This window comes from Canis lupus, chromosome 23, assembly GCF_048164855.1.
Source record: "Canis lupus baileyi chromosome 23, mCanLup2.hap1, whole genome shotgun sequence".
Lineage (NCBI taxonomy): Eukaryota > Metazoa > Chordata > Mammalia > Carnivora > Canidae > Canis > Canis lupus.
This window is the reverse complement of record NC_132860.1, coordinates 15613762-15631045: the sequence shown is the minus strand read 5'-3', so window position 1 is coordinate 15631045 and position 17284 is coordinate 15613762. Positions and strand designations below refer to the sequence as shown.

Below are 17284 nucleotides of genomic sequence, written 5' to 3'. Positions count from 1 at the left end.
GCAACAATCCACTGGCAATGCCGACCCCAAGGAAAGCAGAGTCTGTCGTTCTGCTGGCTACCCCAGCTTGCCCAGCCCACTCCCTCTTGGCTGACTATCCCAGGCCGGGGCCTCCCAAGCGCCATGTCCCTGTTTTGTCATTTGGCTTCTCAACAGCACAGGGGATTTCACGTTGAAATCAGAGATCCCGGCTTCTCAAGTGTGTTGATGCGTCGGTAGGCTTTGAACAGCCCATTGGGCTTTTCTGACTCAGGCAGGGCTGACCTGCTCATGCAGGTACACACACCTGCTCATAAAGGCTGAATGCAGTTTACAGGCCCCTGTGTGGAGACCGGGGTGGGGGGTGTGGCCGGCTGGACTGCTAGCTGGGTGGATGGCCTCATGGAAGGAATGGGCAAGCATCTCCCCTTCCCCTGCCCTGGGCACACCCACACAGGGGCCAGGCTGGGCTGCCAAGGTCCCAGGAGGTATCATTTACATCGCTAATAACATTCACGACAGCATGAAAAACAAAGCAGTATAATTACATATCAGGAAATTGATTCCGAAATTAAAGGTCTATAATTCAAATGAAAAAATTCTGGAAGTCTTTTAAAAGCCAACTCAAAAGGTGGTACCACGTATGCTCTTCTGTTCTTCCTGAAACCAGATTTTTACTGGTAAATATTCATTTATTCAACAGACATATACTAGCTACGTACCAGGAGTGGATACCACGCTGGCACTGAAATCGCAAAGGGAAAAATGAATAGACAACTCATTAATGGCTGAACTAGTCAAAAAGGGACGTAATATAAAAAGTCAAATTATTCGAATCTTTAATATTGATTCAATGCCAATTGTATACATAGAACTGAGCTGAGTACTCTGGGAAACAGGGAAAAACACCAGAAAACAAAAGACAGTGGCCTGTCCTTCAGTTTATATATTCATCGTCCAAACAAGACTAATGCACACAAAAAAATGTGTTGGGTTCAAGGTTAAACGAAGTGCCAGACAGTCTGGTCTGTGCTCCTTTGCTTGTGTTCGGTTTATCTGGCAATTTCTCAGAAGCTGGGGGGTTGGGGAGGGCAGAGCTCATTCACCTACTATGCAGGTTCTCAGTAAATGGAATGTATGGAACCGGATGTGGTTAGTGACTCCCAGCCTGGCTTTGGGCCACAGAATTCCCTGGGGGAGCTAAAAGCCTTTCCCCCCTTGGCCCGCAGGCTACATAAGTTCTGTTTGGGGTTGGGCCAAGGAAGCTATATTTTTGGATCCTTCCTGGTGACTCTGTGGTACAGCCGGGTTTGGTGGCCTCTGGAATGGACTCCAGGAGTGAAAGGTCGGTAAGTGGAGGGGGGCAGCCTTGGAGCCTGAAAGCTCTAGCTCCTCCCTTAAGACCCAGCTCTGCTGCTGCTGCTGCTCAGAGCTTTCCCTCGGGCTTCCGGGCACTCCATGGGTCACTCCATCCTGTCTGTGTGTCTGCATGTCTGGTATCACCACAGCCATTACCCATAATTATTATTTAAATTTGATCCCCTGAATAGACTGTGGCATTCCTTTGGGACACAATGCATAGCAGCCTTCAGTTAGTACCACGGGGCCTGCCCTGCTCCAGAGGATGGGTAAGATTGGCGCAGGGGTAGGAAGAGGAAGCCAGAGGCCCGCTGTGGAGCCCTCCAGGGACGCACCTGTCTGACGCAGCCATGGGGCCGCTAATACTTCTGGGCATTGAGCCTAACAAGGAAATGGGGGTTGCATGGAGGGCCTGGTGAGCCCATCTAGGAGGTGTGGACTTTCACTGAGGGGTGTAGGGAGCCCCAAGGGCTGAGGGAACAGGCTGAGGCGGTGTTGGCAAAATGGGAAGTGGAGGCTAGGTAGGAGGCCCTGGCAGTGACTCGGGTGGTGGGGAGACAAAGGGCAGTCACCCTTCAAGCACCATGTAGCCTGGATTCTGTAGCCACTCTTGCTTAGATTTTACCCAAAAGCAGGGGCTATTGGGCATCTATGGTTGCCAGAGGCACAAGCGCCAGGCCGTGGGCTGGGCGTCGGAGAGCTCACAGTGCAGGGCGGCAGGCAGGCCTGGGAGTGGATCAAGTGCAACAGGATGTAGAAACCGTCGTGGGAACCTCCGCAGGGAATGGTGTGAGATGGGGGCTGAGGAGTGGTCCAGATAAGACCTCAAAGAACAGTGGTGTCTAGAAGACTGCCAAGCCAGACATCGTTGTGTTTTACCCTCATGTAGCCCACTGGGGTCAAGACTCTTATTATCCCATTTTATAGATGGGGGAACTGAGGTTCAAAGCAGCTCGGTACCTCATCCAGGCTCCTGCACCTCGCCAGCGGTGGTGCATGATTGTGACAAGTCTGTCTGACTCCAGGGTCCACACTGGGACCCTCGGTACTCTGCTGGCTTTGGTGCTCCAGCTCCAGAGCCCCCTGGGTCTTCACCAAGTAAAGAGAGTCCGTGTGGGCATGCACGACGGAAGCAGAACACAAGCCAAGGCACAGGGAGGGAGCCGTGGAAGAGTCTGGTTTATCAGGAGCTGCAGGGGGCTCAGGGAGTCAAGAGTACAAGGGAAGGGGCAGCAGTAGGGGGCAGGCCGAGAGCAGGCTAGGGGTGAATCACGATGGTGGTTTCTGTTCTTGCTCTGCTGGGACGTTTGACTTGGCCCTGAAGCTCATCAGGGGACCGCTGGAGGATTTGAAGTAGGACCAGAAGCTGACCAAGCGTGGGTTCTTGGTGTAGAGGTGTCTTTGGCGGCAGCTAGAGAAATAGGCTGGCAGCCTGGAGGGAGGTGATCTGGAAGCAGGAAGGGCTCGTGAGGAAATTTTGAGGGTTTAGATGAGAGCAGAGAGGAAGGTGGGTGGTAGCAGTGGGGCTGTTGTGGAGGTAGGCCTGGGTGCTGGGCCACCTGGGAGGTGAGGGAGAGGGGCAGGCAAGGGGACTCCGATGGTTTGGCTCAAGGGACTGGATGCAGATGGTGCTGTACCGAGTTTGGGGGTGCAGGGGAGGTAAACCGATCGCATGTGAGGTGTCTGTATGGGAGTACTTGCAGTTGGCTCATGGGCCCAGAGTGCAGCAGATCCCATGGAGGGATATCTTGATGGGTCATCAGGACGTAGCTATTGGTCAAACTACCGGAGTGTCTAGGTCCCTGAGGGCGAGAGGAGAGTAAAAATCAGAACCTCGGGACACAGTAAAATCTCAGGGACGTTTAAAGAGAGATGAGTCTGCAGAGCCTGAAATGGGAGCGATGGTGAGCAAGATAGGGTCCCGGATGTGATGATGGCATGGTGTGACAGCCTTGGGTGTGAGGCCTGCAGCTCTTGTGTGATTGGAAACCAGACTGTGGTGGATGGAAGGGGAAAGTGGAAGTGAGGGGATGGACTGTGCAGGGGTGACCCGGACCCGGTAGGGAAGGAGGGAGAGTCTCATTTTGCTTCCTCCAGTGAGAGCGGTATAGACCTAGCTATGACTGCATTTGCACATGTTTTTGAGACTGACTTCATGTTGATAAATTCACACAGAAACAACAAACGCAGAACTTTGGTCAGTGGAAAAAAAAATTTTTTTTTTTTTTTTTTGCCTTGACAAATGCAGTCACTTAGCACAACTCTTTAAAATTTGGGGCCTTTGGAAGACAGACTCCGTGAGACGCGGCTGGGCTGTGAGCTTCGCGGGGCAGACTGCTCTGTGGTCGTCCCAGGGTCTTGGCCGAGGAGCCGTGTGCAGAGCCAGCAGGTGTTGTTGAGCGATCCTTTTCACGTTCGCTTTGCTATGATTTCCCTCTCCTCCCCGGGTATCCATCTCTGTCCTCCAGACCAATTAATGGGGTCCCAGTCCCTGAGACCTAACTTCAGCACAGCAGGGGATGCACTGCCATCCTGATGCAAGGCCACCTGGGGAGTGGCCTTGAGGACGTGCTAGGCAAATACTCAGCGGAAAATACACCTTTCGCTCTCCCATCCCTGCGTAAGTAAGTTAGATTAAAAGGAAGGAGCTACCCCTTCCATTTGCAGGAAAAGTGCACCAATTTTTGCCTTGGTTCGGCTTGGGCTGCCTTGAGCTTGAGGTAGGTAGGAGTCATCCCGCTGCAGGTGCCAGAAAACATTGAGCACATCCGTGAACTTGCACCGTGAGGCACCTCATTTAAATTTCACAGAGACTCCGTGTTGTTTATGACTTGTTCAAGGAAGTGCTCAGTGGCCCAGAGTCCATGCAGTTTCCACCACACCATGTCAGCTTCCAGGGACTCAGGAGCGGAGGGCTCGGGTGGGCGTGGGGGGCATTGACACCAGGGAAGTGACTAGCTTATCTGCCCTATTCTCCTGTCCTATTCCATTCGCATTTAGGGACGGGATGGGGATTTTCCATACAGGGTGGAGAGGGGTATATGTGTGTGTCTCAAATGGAGAGGTGGGCAGGCTTACTCTGAGGGTCAAGCAACTTTTCCTGGATACTGAGGTCCTAATGGTTGTTTTGGAAGTTGACCACCACAACAATGGTGGTGGGGAGAGATCCCTCTCACGTGTTCACCCTGATGTGACCAACAGCTTTCTGACCCACAGGCCAAATTTGACACGCCTACCACACTGTGGTTTACCTCCTGCGTGACTTTAGGGAATGGTTCCTGCCTAGCAGATAAACCCTCAATTCTCAGTGACATCCTGCACTTGAAGTCTGCTTCTCACTATGTGAAGTCCAAATGTTTCAGGTCACAGAGGGCTTTCCCACGGTGTGGGTGGCGGGGACACCCGGAGAATCTGGGTCCTTCCTTCCTTCTGGCTCGGCCATCTCCTACCTGTGGTTTCCAAGGAGGCTCTCCTCTGACAGAAGTGAAAGAGCTTGGAGGGTCACTGGGGGAGATGGCTGCGGGGCCTTCCCAGAAGTTGTGTACGTTACTTCTGCGCACAGTCCATTACCTCGCACTGGTCATATGGGCTCACAGATGTAAGGAAGGGCCCAGGAGGAAGGAGCAACGCATCTAGCCATCAGCTAGCCTGTCTCTGCCGTATCCACCAAAGCCCAAAAGTTATCTCTCAGCTGAGTTTTTATCGGCAGATTAGCTACTGTCTTCATCTGATAGTGCATCGAGATCTCATTATCCAGGGCCTAGCATTTTGGAGTTTGATGGAAGAAGAGGAGTCCCTGGCCTAGACAAGCAGACACGTCTCTGCTGTGGTGTGCAGGGCAGCACTTACATACCTTTGGGCTCCATCTACTTTGTGTGGGAGCACTATGGGCATATGGTTAAGGATGCGGGTTCTGAACTCTGGCTATGGGGCTTCGCGTTACAGGTTCACCACTTCTGGCCATGTGACCTCGGGCCATTGGCTAACTTCCCTAATTCTCTGAAAAACGGGGATATCAATAGTGTCTAACAATGTCTGAGTTTGTTATAATGATTAACTTCTTTAATAATAAGTTTTTAACACATTGCCCAAGACTTCATAGATGCTCATTTAGTGCCAACAATTTTTATGTTCCCAAGGATTGAAGAGTCAGTCGTTCATTCGTTTAGCACATACTATGTACAGAGAGAGTCTTTTGCTAGGAACCGAGAGTAGGGAAGTAAAAAATTCACAGAAGAACTTGCTATAATTGAAGCAAGTACTAGATGCCATGGGAAGGATCTGACCCATTTGGGGCTAGGGAACTAGAGCATCTGGAGGAGACGGGCATTGAAGGAAGACTAGGGGTTCGTGTGGAGAGGATTTCTTCATAGCCACAGGCCCTGCTTAAGAACACCAAGTGTGCTGTGTGATATATTGGATTTAATGTTTTTGGAATAGGGAAGCTTCTTTGTTATAATAGGATTCTTCTAAAGGAGCCTTACCCATGTCCCTGAAATTGATGTCAGCCAATTAAAAATATGCCCAACCCTAACTTTGAAGGACAGAAGTCTCATCTAATGACACAGCCATTGTTCCCACTCGTTCGAGCCTGATGGCGTGCCCAATGGATCTGAGCTGACTTGTCGTCAGGGAGCTCTTAGGGAATCTTTACACTGCAGGGAAGAATGTTCCCTGCTTTCTCAGACCTGCTGTCTGCTGGCACCACTGCACGGGATGGTGAGAATGCAGGTGCGTTCTCCCCCGGGCAGTGTGTGGTGGGTTTGGGGAGCCAAGACCAAGACTTGGGAGCCGGGTGTTGAAGGAAATTTCACAGATGCGTGTATGGGGGCAGGAGTATCAGTGGTGGTTGCCTGAGCAAAGCAGAGTAAGAGATAAAATAACAACTTGTCAGAACTGAGCTTCCACAGTCATTCTGGAGTCCAGTAAGATTTGGAAGGAAGAATGAGAGAAGCCTAGATGACTTCACAAAAAAAAAAAAAAAAAAAGGTTAAATGTTATTTCCTGAGCCAAATAAAACAAAGAGCAAGATCCTTTCATTAACTTAATGATTTCTTTTGCTTATTACATTTTAATTCAAAAGTATTTTAGAAAATTAACTTCAGTGTTAATTAGCGTAATTTTCTGTACTCTGGCCTTGGACAGCTCTGGCTCTTAGGTGGTGATGGTGGGGGTTTTCTTTTTCTTTTTTGGGGGGGGTAGTGGTGGGGGTTTTCTTAATGCATTTTATTTTTTTTTTTGTGGGAAAATATACAAAACATAAAACTTACCATTTTAACCATTTTTAAGTGTAGAGCTCCATGGTAATCAAGTACGCTCATGATGTTGCAAAGGCGTCACCACCATCTACCTCCAGAACTCTTTCATCTTCTCAGATTCATAGTCTACACCTCAGACACGAACTCCCCGTTCCTCTCTTCCCCCAGCCCCTAGCATCTACCCTTCTGTTTCCTGTCTCTGAATTTGCTTCTTCTCGGTACCCTCACTAAGTTCTGAGACAGGATTGCCTCCTGGAAATCAAAATTGAGAGTTCACGGTTTTCCTGGGTACCTAGCATATGACCAAGACAGTTGGGGCACACACAGAATAGACTGCTAAGTTTTTGTTAGTAAAATGAGCCTAGTGTGTGTGTGTTGAGATACATTGAATTTTGTCACCTCTTGGCCTATAACCAGGTATGCAGGTTTCCTGCATATGGTATGTGGGTTCATGGGCAAGGTATCCTGTGGGCCCAGCAGGAGATGGGGTCTAAGGGGTGACTTCTTGGAAAGAGGCCAGGCATGCTGGACCCGAGGGCCTGAGGTCCAGAGAACAGACCTGTGGGGGATGCAGCCTGGGGCCTTGACCCTCACCTGCTGGATTGCAAGCCCATTCTTCATCAAGTCAGCATGGTGCCAGGGCTTCTTGCCGGATGGCTCTTTCTTTTCTGGAGAAGAAGCATCCTGCTAACTTGGTGGAGGCCTACAGGCACTTGCTGACCTGAGGCTGGTAGGATCCCAAAGCCCCCTCCGGTCATCGAGACCAGTGGGCTAGTCAGGGACAGAAGACCCTAGACTTAGGATGTGTGTACAGGAGGCACTTGAACAGGTTGTACATACTCTGGAAGAACATTTGGGAGTGGAAAGTATGAAGCTAAAAATAAAAATCATCCAAAAAGACCATTTCTCCCCCCCTGCCTGCTTCTCTCACACATACTGTTCATGTTTGGCTTGTTTTCCTTCTTCTATAGATATTGCTTAATGGAGTCAGAATCCTATTGAGCACCTGAAATTATACCCTGCCCTCCTCACTCTGCATTAGGGTGTAAGCGCTTCCCTATGGATTGTCTTTCTAAATATTATTTTTAAAGGACTGCCTAATACTTTATTACTTGGTTGCCCCATAACTTATGAAACCGTGCTCTGTTGTTGACACGCATAGACTCTCGGAGCCTGAAAGATCTCCAGAGACTTCAGAGCTGGACCCGTTTACTGTGTACGGTGTCTTCAACAAAGGCAGGCTGTACCAGTTCTGTCTACACGGCGTCGATCCGTTGGTGACTAAGTGTGGATTTTGAAGTGAGCTGGAACTGGGCCCCTTTTACAGCATCCCTCCTTGCTGCCTCTGGGATCCTGAGGAGGTAACTCTGTAGTTTGCCTTTTCTTCTGCCAAACAAGGATGGGTAAATGAGGTCAGCGATGTAGGCGTCTGGGACAGGGCCTGGCACGCTGTCAGCAGCTGAGCCACGCGGCTGTTGGTGTCCTCATGAGGTGGTGTGAGGGGCGGGCCCAGACTCCTCATGCCTAGGCTGGCCTTCTGCCCACCTCGGAGGCTTTGCTTCTGGAAGGTCCTTGAAGAGCGGCTTAGTGGTCCAAGCAGAGGTGTGGGGCACTGGCTAGAAATTCTTACTGAAAAATGTTTAAAGTAGGTACGTGTGTATGTACGTGCATATATATACACACATTTATATATATATACATGCACACACGTGTGTGCACATGTACACAATGCATGTGCATACATATATACACCTGCATTTACATAGGTACACACGCACACATGCATATGTATACACATACATGTATACACAGACACACACTAGGAAGCACATGTGGCAAACATAATTGCATTATAGAAAATAAAGATAAGCAAGTTCTGGACCCCACCCCCCGCCCTGCCCCCCAAGGACCTTATTGCAGAGCAGAAACAGAGGAAAGAAGAAGACCCCCCCACCCCATAGGCTTGGTGTGAGGACCCCTTAGGATAATGCTGGTGGAAGACCCTGGCCTGCCATGGGCCTCTGGTCACGTGGGCCTCTTCCTGGCACCGTGACCTGTCAGCATACAGGAATCTGGCTCATTGGAGCAGGAAGGGATCTGCTACTGGGCCTCCAGGAGGAAATGGATGGAGGTGAGGAAGCGGGAGTGTGTGAGGTCACTGAGTCAGACCAATGGAGTCAACTCGCTGTTGAAAAGTGTCAGGGGAGGACTGAGGCTGGAAGGGCAGGACCCACACAGAAGGCCTGGCCTGAGCTCCCCACCTGGGGCAGTGTAGACGGGAGGGCAGTTTCTAGGCCCTTGGGGCAGGCTGGGAACTTGTTAGGCCTTTCACGGTATGTCTCCTGGATGCGTTTTCCTGGGCCTTTCCTCGCAGGGCTCCAGATGGCGTGTGTTAGAAAACGTGTAAGAAAACTGCACGTGTGGCTTCAGCTTGCGTGGAAGGAAGGGCTTTGACTTCCTGTGGGTGATCCCTGGGGTTAAAATCAGGAACAGAAAGAAGCTTGTGGAGAGACAGGATTGACTGCCCTGGGGAGGAGGCAAAGGTGGAGCAGGCTGCCCCAGGAGGCCATGTGCGAGGGAAGGCTGGGGACCCCTGGCTGGAAGGAGGCCCTTTCAGTCCCTTCCCAACCTTGGGAGATCCCCCTTTCAGTTCACGTTAGTTGCTGTATGTCCTTGTAGATGGAAAGCCAGGCCTCCTCTGGCCAGGTGAGAAGATGAGGTGTGCAGGCCTCACCTGTGAACCTGGGCTCTGCAGAGATGCAGTGTCCCTGTGGGGGTACTTCCCGGGCTGCCTCTTGCCTCACCTCACCTGTTGGATCCAGGGTCTTCTGTGTGTGAGGCTTGGGGCTGGGGCTTCCAGTTTTTCTGACCACACTGTGATTGCATGAGGGTGAAAACCTACCCTGCCTGGGGGCTCATTGGCGAGGTCATTTGGGGCACTTGGGTGGCTTAGGGGTTGAGTGACTGCCTTCAGCCCAGGATCGAGTCCCACATCGGGCTCCCTGCATGGAGCCTGCTTCTCCCTCTGCCTGTGTCTCTGCCTCTCTCTGTGTGTCTCTCATGATTAAATATATAAAATCTTAAAACAAAAAACAAAACCTGTCATTTATCCACTACCTGGTCACACTGTTTGATGCCATTTGGCAGGTGTTGAGGCCCAGGGAAGACAGAGGCTGGGGTCCTCAATGTGAGCACCCTAGAAACTCTTCAGCCAGGCAATGCCTTCTCTCACTTGAGAGGTACTTTGGGGCTCTTTGCCAAACCTTGAACTTGTCTCCCAGATGCCCCGGACTGAGCCCATTACTCATGCTGTTGTTGCCAGCAATCCAAAGCTCTGAGTTTTAATTTGTAGCAGCCATGGGCAGGGAAAGGGGGGTTGCTTTGTGACTCATGAAGTCACACAGGCAGGAACCACAAATAAGGAACCAATTGGCAAAAACCAAATAGCTTCAGGGCTATTCTTGGAAACTAAAGCATCACATCTTATTTATTCCCAGAAAATGAAGAAACCTTTCGTATTTCTGGGTGGCTTTATTTATATTAAACTCTAAATACCCTATCAAACTCTAAAAAACAACAGCTGGGTGGTGGTTGACAAGGAAAATTTTCACAAGAGCTATAACCTGAAATCCTCTGATTTAACTAATCCTCGATTTTCTTTTGGGGAAGGAGAAAGGGTACCCACCAGAAAAAAAATTCCACTCCAGTCTCTGGAAGAAGGGGTTTGGAGCTCAGACTCAGTCTCCCAAGGCCCTCCCAAGTCAGCCTTCCTAGCCCACTAACAGAACTACCTGTGTCAAGGATGTTTTTTATTACTGAAATTACAGAAACCTCCTTAGTCCCCACTCTATATTTGAGAGAATTGAAATCTCAGAAGTTAAGTGAGTCATCCAAGGCTGTCCAACTGGGAAGTGGATTTGAACCCACATTGTCTGAATTCAAAGCCTATGGCTTCTAGTTTTATTTATTAAAGATTTTATTTATTTATTCATGACAGAGACAGAGAGAGGCAGAGATACAGGCGGGGCGGGGGAAGCAGGCTCCATGCAGGGAGCCCGACGTGGGACTCGATCCCGGGTCTCCAGGATCACACCCTGGGCTGAAGGCAGTGCTAAACCGCTGAGCCACCGGGGCTGCCCCGCTTTTAGTCTTAAAGTACAGATAATTCCTTGAGCTGGGAAGCTAGTCCCTCCTTCTGGTTTGATGACGTTTGGGCCATTTGAGGAATAGTAATTGACTGCTGGTTATCACGTAGCTGCCAGGTGCTAAATACATCACATCCATGATTGAGTTTATTCCTTGTAACCCTACAAAGCCAGTGTGATTGTCTCATTTTACAGATGAGGAAACAGTCTGAGATACGTTAGATCACTTGCCTAGCAGGTGCATGAGACCAGATTCACACCTTCATCTGCTAGGATCCAAACCGTCTGAGGCTCTTCCATGAGGAAAACTACCCTCATGGGTGTTAGGGTCTTTTTTAAGGTCTTTGACTTCAACTGCAAAGCTGATTTTGCAGGTTGAGACCAGACCCTTCAGACCAGGGAGGCAGATCTGAGCCTGATACGAGCTGCTAGCGTACAGTCCAAGGAGCACCGTCTGCTGTCCGGCCACCCCTCTCCACCCCCACCCCATATCTCCCTCTAGAGAAGACCGAGTTCCTAGGGCCCCCATGCACAGCCAGCACACTCCACGCCACCTTTGGCTCTCCACTGGAACCCTAAGATTAAGTCGCTCGGTTTTCTTTTGGGGGAGGAGGGACGGCAGCTGGAGTGGGAAGGATACAGGTTCTTCCAGTTTGTAAATGATTCTCTGGGAGTCAGGTTTGGCTTGATATCTCTAAACAGTTCACCCTTTTAGACAAGGGGGAGCTGGCAAGTCGAAGAATTGATGTGCAGAAGTGTTTTTTCAAACTGGTGCATTCCCCGGACACGAATCTGCCCCACGTGAGAGAGATGCAGTGCACATTTCCACATCTGCCAAGTGCCTCCCAGGGCCTGGCTCTGCCCCCACACACCTCGCCCTACACAGCAACCCTGCAAGGTGGAGAATACCAGGTCTCTTACAAAAGGAGAAACTGAGGCTCAGAGCTTCTATGGCTTGTGTGAGGCCGTGAGGGCAGCCAGGGGCCAAACTGAGCTTGGACTTGGGCTCCAATAGCCCCAAAGCCTGGATGGGCAGGTGGCTCTCTCTGCACCATCTGCCCATCCCCAGAAAGGACTACAGGGTGCCAGCTGAATTCAAGTAGTTTTGTCTTTGTCAACGGCCGCATCCTTTGTTCAGTGCTGGGCACAGGAATGGTTCCAAAGATAGAGACTGGGGATGTTCCTTCCCTCTGAAAGCAAACGAGTCTTGCTCTCTGTTTATGCTCTCTGGGTGGTAAGTCTTGTACCTGGGGAAGAGCTGAAACAGTAGGAGGCAGTGTTTACGTGAGCGATGCCAAAGTGAGCACTGCGGACCTTTAAGGAGCCGAGGGAGCATCTGGGAGGGAGTCCGTGTCTTATCGGCACCTGGCAAAGCACAGGGCCAGCTCTCCATGCGCAGTGACTTTGCAGGGTGGCGGGGAGCAGAGCCGCCAGGTCAGGGCTCCTGGAGGACAGAGGCCTGGCTCAAGAGTGCCCCGGGCTGGGCCTGGTGCAGGGAATGGGCCCTCAGCCACGCACGGTGCCAGGCATGTCGGAGGTTCCTGGGGACGGGGTGAGGGGTGGTGCCCCTGCTGTTGTCAGCGCCCCCGTGGCCAGCAGCGTCTGGGTGTCTGCCCCCAGCAGCCCCCCCCCCCAGGTGCTGCCCGCGGGCTGCCATACACCGTGTGTGCATGCGAGTGCGCGCCTCTCTCCTGGGGCTCTCCCAGCTACCTTGCTCGTTCATTACCGCCTCCCACCACCTCATCTTCCCAGAGGCTCCTCTCTGCCCTGTCGCTCTGTCTCCTGCCCCCTCCATGATCTGCCCTGGATGCTCCCTCCACACCTTGTCATGAGTTCTGAACTCTAGATGCTCTGAGCTTGCTGTGTGCTGGCTCTTTCCCGACTCACATCTGTATGGCCTTTCCTTTGCCTGAGAACTTCTATTCCCCAGTCTTCTAGTGAAATTCATCTTGTTCCTAAAATTGTAGTGTTTGGGGCATCCTCCACTCCCCCTGCCCGCCCTACCCCGTGGCTCCTCTGGACATGTCTAGGCTCTCTCAGACGCCTCCTTATCTGGCTTCCATGCACCTTGCTCATCTTTTAAAAGCACTTTCCTGTTGTCCTATAATCAACTCTTCATACACCTGTCTTCCTCCCTAGGCCCCATCTCTGCATCCTCAGTACCTGGGGGGCTGCATGGCTCTTGCTTAGGCACCAGTAATTGTTGCTGAATGAATGAGTAAAGGATGAAGGAAGAAAATAGACACTTTGCTCTGCTTTTAATGTTATAAGGCCAGCCCACAATCCAAATGCACCCACACAGTGTTTCTGTCTGGAGAGTGGGAAGCCGCCCAGCCCTAGGGCCTTGTCTCTGTATTCGCTGACCTCCTCCCACCAGGCCTCTGTCTGGGGAAGCTTGATATGCTGTGTGCTCTTGTTTACAGACCCTCCCGAGCCCTCCTGACAGCTGGGCCAACCCTAGTTCCTCTACACTTGTCTTCTTGCAGTAGCTTTGGGTTCTGGAAAAATAGCTATTGCTTTGGAAAATCGACCCTAACTTATTTTTGTTCCTTTGAAACTTGAATGACTTTCCTAAGAAATGCCTGAGGTTAGAGTGGTGCAGAGAGACAGGCCAATGGCCCAAACCCAGGCGAGCTATTTTCGTAATGTGAATGAATACCCATTGCATTTTTCCTTCCATCGGCCTCAGCACTTGTTCCAAACAACTCACAGCTTGGGCTCACAGAGCACAGACTCCTTTTGCACATCGGGAGGAGACCCATGTGTGTCTGTGTCTTTCTGTATGTCTGACTGAGGTAGATGCTGTACTTGCAGCTGATACTGGGAGTAGAGAGAAGTTTCGAGAAGTTGCCATTTGTCATCTGTATAGGGGAAAGACCTGCCCTCTGGTAACTAGTGGAGGAAGACTTTAACGTTTTGTGTCTAAGGATATGTGAGAAGGCCATGAATTCTAGGGAGGCAGGTGCTTTGAATTTTTTGGTCTGTGTGCTAATGTCACGGGGCTAGATTACACTAATATTACTCAACCAATTTGTAGCACCACGAATTAAAGATTTCCGTGGTGCTTGCTACATCTGGTGTGCTTTTCTGGTTTGTCCCCCCCCCCCCCCTTACTACTTGTTATTTCTAGAACTATCTGGCTCATAACAAGATTGACCAGGTAATGCTGACATCAGCCAAGGTATATCTTTGAGTGACCTGTATGTAATTCTTTTACAGCCAGTGAGAAGAGTGGGGTGTTGGCAGGGGGAAAAAGATAGCCAGCAAGACAGCATTGCCAGCTCAGAAGGCATGATTGTACCTTTTCTATAGATGATTTATCTTTAGCATTAAGTGTTATGTTTAGTATGCTTAGCATCCCAAAGGAATTTTATTTTTCCCTCTCAGCACCCATTCCCCAACCCTGCCCTCATTACCATGGAGCTCACCTCTGCCCCCACCTTCCTTTGCAGGTGTGACGTTTTTCCAGGTACTTCATGGTGTTCTCCTCTAGCTTGTCCAAACCACTGCTCTACACAGCTGCTGAAACATGGGGGAAAACGAGGATGAGAAGCAGACCCAGGCCGGGCAGGTCTTCGAGAACTTTGTCCAGGCTTCCACGTGCAAAGGCACCCTCCAGGCCTTCAACATCCTCACACGACACCTGGACCTAGACCCTCTGGACCACCGGAACTTTTATTCCAAGCTCAAGTCCAAGGTGACCACCTGGAAGGCCAAAGCCCTGTGGTACAAACTGGACAAACGTGGATCCCATAAGGAGTACAAGCGAGGGAAGTCTTGTATGAACACCAAGGTAAGGGAAAATCCTGTGTAGACATTTCTTACCTTTGAGGGGTGTGCGTGATGGCTTGCCGGGAGGTTAGGAAGCTGTTGCCATTTTGCCATTCTAAGGTCCTTAATAGGTATGGGTATGTGTGAGCATTTTGCTTGGTTGAAGATTTCCTTTGCCTGCACATGCACAGCTTATCCTGGGTGGGAGCTTCTGTCTTAGAGTGGTGGCCTCAGCTACTCTTCCTGTGGCCTCTCCAAGGCAGAGAGAATAAATGCATGCTTGGCATTATCTTGCTTCTACTGTCACCACTATTACTGCTAGTAGCTACTATTTATTGAACAACTTCTGTGTGCCAGGAACTGTATAAACATGGTCTCAGTGAACACCTACTACATGGTCCTTTGGGCCATTTTAGAGCTATGGAAACTGAGAAGTCCATTATCTAGCTCGAGATCACACAACAAGGAGGCAACTTTGGTCTGATTCAAGAGATTTCACCCTAAATTCCATTCCCCTGGGAGCCAACATTGTAGAAAGATCCCTTGACTTTGGCTAAGAAATAGTCTTTGGTCCTTCCTGCCTTTTCCTCCCTCTCTCTTTCCCTTCTTCTCTCCACCCTCTTCCCCAGGATGCATTTCTGTGCTCAGGGTCATACTTGCAGTTAACCCTCCACAAGCTGATTACTTCCTCCACTCTTTGGCCACAGGTGACATTGGTGGACATCACATCTCTATCACTGCAATGCACACTGCCTAAGGGGCAGCCGGAAGTCAAGACATCTCGGCCTGGCCCTTGGGGGGCTGTCAGCCCCAGGCAGTGGTCCAGACTGTATGTTTAGGTTAAAAGTGAGCGTGCTGTATTTAGACCTCACAGGAGGTAGTTTAGCCAGAGCCCTTGGAATTTTAGTCGGTGCCAATCCCAGACAAGGGGATTGAACTCTCCATGGCAATCAGGACTGTTGTGTTTTTGTTTTGGTGATGAGAAGCTGTTGACTGTACCGTGGGATACGGCCGGCCGCGTTCCCTTGCCCCCAGGGGGACAGCTGCCAAAGCTCCTCCAAGCCTGGGGCGCGCTGACTTTATGGGGCATAAGAAGAGCATTCCCACAAGTCCAGAACTTCAGCCCAGAGCTCTAGCCATCCAGGCAGTGCCTGCCCATAACCTTCCAAGCTTTATCCCTATACAGAGGAGACAAAAGTGTTAAAGAAAGAGGAGAGAAAGGGGTGCGACAGGTCGCTGAGGTGCCACCCTCACCTAGCTGCTGTGACTTCATGGCTCCTGGTTCACTGGGAAGCTCTTCAGACTTGGAGAATGGGGGGAGCTGTTTGCTTTCAAAGTATCACCCTCTTCAGACTTGGAGAATGGGGGGAGCTGTTTGCTTTCAAAGTATCACCCTTTTCAGTAACTGTGTGTGGCAGCTTTCTTTTGAAAAGGTCCCGTAGAAGTCAGGTGGCCGGGCTGTAAGGTGTTTTCTCAGGAAGGTTTTCAGAGGCCTTTTTCTATGAGGAAATGCCATGGCCTCATGTACCCAGCAGTGTCTGGCTGTTGAGGTGACTCTCTTGGTGCTCTGAAGACAGACCTGCAGAGGGAGTGAGCGCCCGGGGGTGGGGGTGGGGGATGGAATGGAGGCTCGACCACTAGGAAGATGTCCTTTTTTCAAAAATCATCAGTCGATTGCCTCGCCTGTCTGGCCAGCCTTTATTTTTCAAGCCTCGATGAGTTGAAATAGAAGAGTCCTTGTGGACTCTTGAGGTTGGCAGGTCACCACTGGTGCCGGGGATACAAAGGGAAGGCACCAACATTGGTAGTTAGTGATGCTGAGTTGAGAGTGTATCTTGCTCAGGAATTTTCTGCCTTGGAGGAGGAGGAATAAGGACCTTTCAAACATGTGGTAGCCCATCTCCTAAGCACCACCTAGATCCTGGAGCATGGAACACATTTGAAGATGTGCTCCAAGTATGGCTCTGACTGTGTGAGGTCACTTGAGCTGCACACTTCAGAAACCCAGCTCAAACCTAAACAAAAAAAGAGAATCATTAACTTGTATAAACAGGAAGGTCCAGAGAGTCTTTCCCATCCTCTCTCCTTCCATCTTTGTCTTGGACGTTTTGCTCTATGTTGGCTCCAGTCTTCTCTCCTACAGATTTTCTCCATGTGGCCTCTAGTTCCTATCTTTATAGCTCTGTGACCCAAAGGCTAGACTCTCTTTCCTCCTGCTCAATATTGAATAAAATTTTAGGGAAGGATTCTAATTGGCCTGTGTCTGGACCAATTATTGTGCCCAAACCAGGGGAACTGGCTACTGTCTTTGGTAGCCCTTTCAAACATCATATGATAGACATGAGGGAGGAGCAGGTTCCCAAGATGTGGATGGATAAATAACAGGGTCCTCTACAGGGACTGTGTGCATTCTGGTTATGGTATAGTCTCTCTCCATATTGGATTCATGTGGATGGTTAATGGCCAACTCTAAGAACCTAGAGCTTGCAAGTCCTTGTTGTGAGTCAGACAAAACACAGAACACGGGTCCTCCCTCTCTTCTAACATGAACAGACTCTGTCTCACTCACACACCTCGCTTAGGTATCCTTGGGTGTAGTAGTTTACGCTGAGCATTAGCCAAACAAGAAATGCTGGGTATTAGCATGCACATGGATGATCATTAATGCTAAGACATATAACATAGGTGTGTCAGGTATCAGGCACATGGTCAAGCTCCTGGCTAGCCACAGCTAGAGTAGAAATTAACTCATCCAGAACCCAAAACTTTCCA

The 17284-nt window shown here is 50.3% G+C and overlaps 1 protein-coding gene across 13 annotated transcripts in view; it reads left to right on the top strand.

The window, feature by feature from the left end:
* The window catches only part of MICAL2 (microtubule associated monooxygenase, calponin and LIM domain containing 2), a 222473-nt gene that overhangs the window by 33046 nt on the left and 172143 nt on the right, over positions 1–17284 (top strand). For 12 of the 13 annotated variants that reach the window (XM_072794051.1, XM_072794050.1, XM_072794049.1 and 9 more), the window contains one exon: positions 14194–14534. In XM_072794051.1, the coding sequence (XP_072650152.1) occupies positions 14271–14534 (264 nt within the window). In that variant the 5' untranslated portion in view covers positions 14194–14270. Of the gene's footprint in view, positions 1–7801; positions 7958–14193; positions 14535–17284 lie in introns of those variants that run through there. The other variant, XM_072794044.1, reaches the window with a different exon arrangement.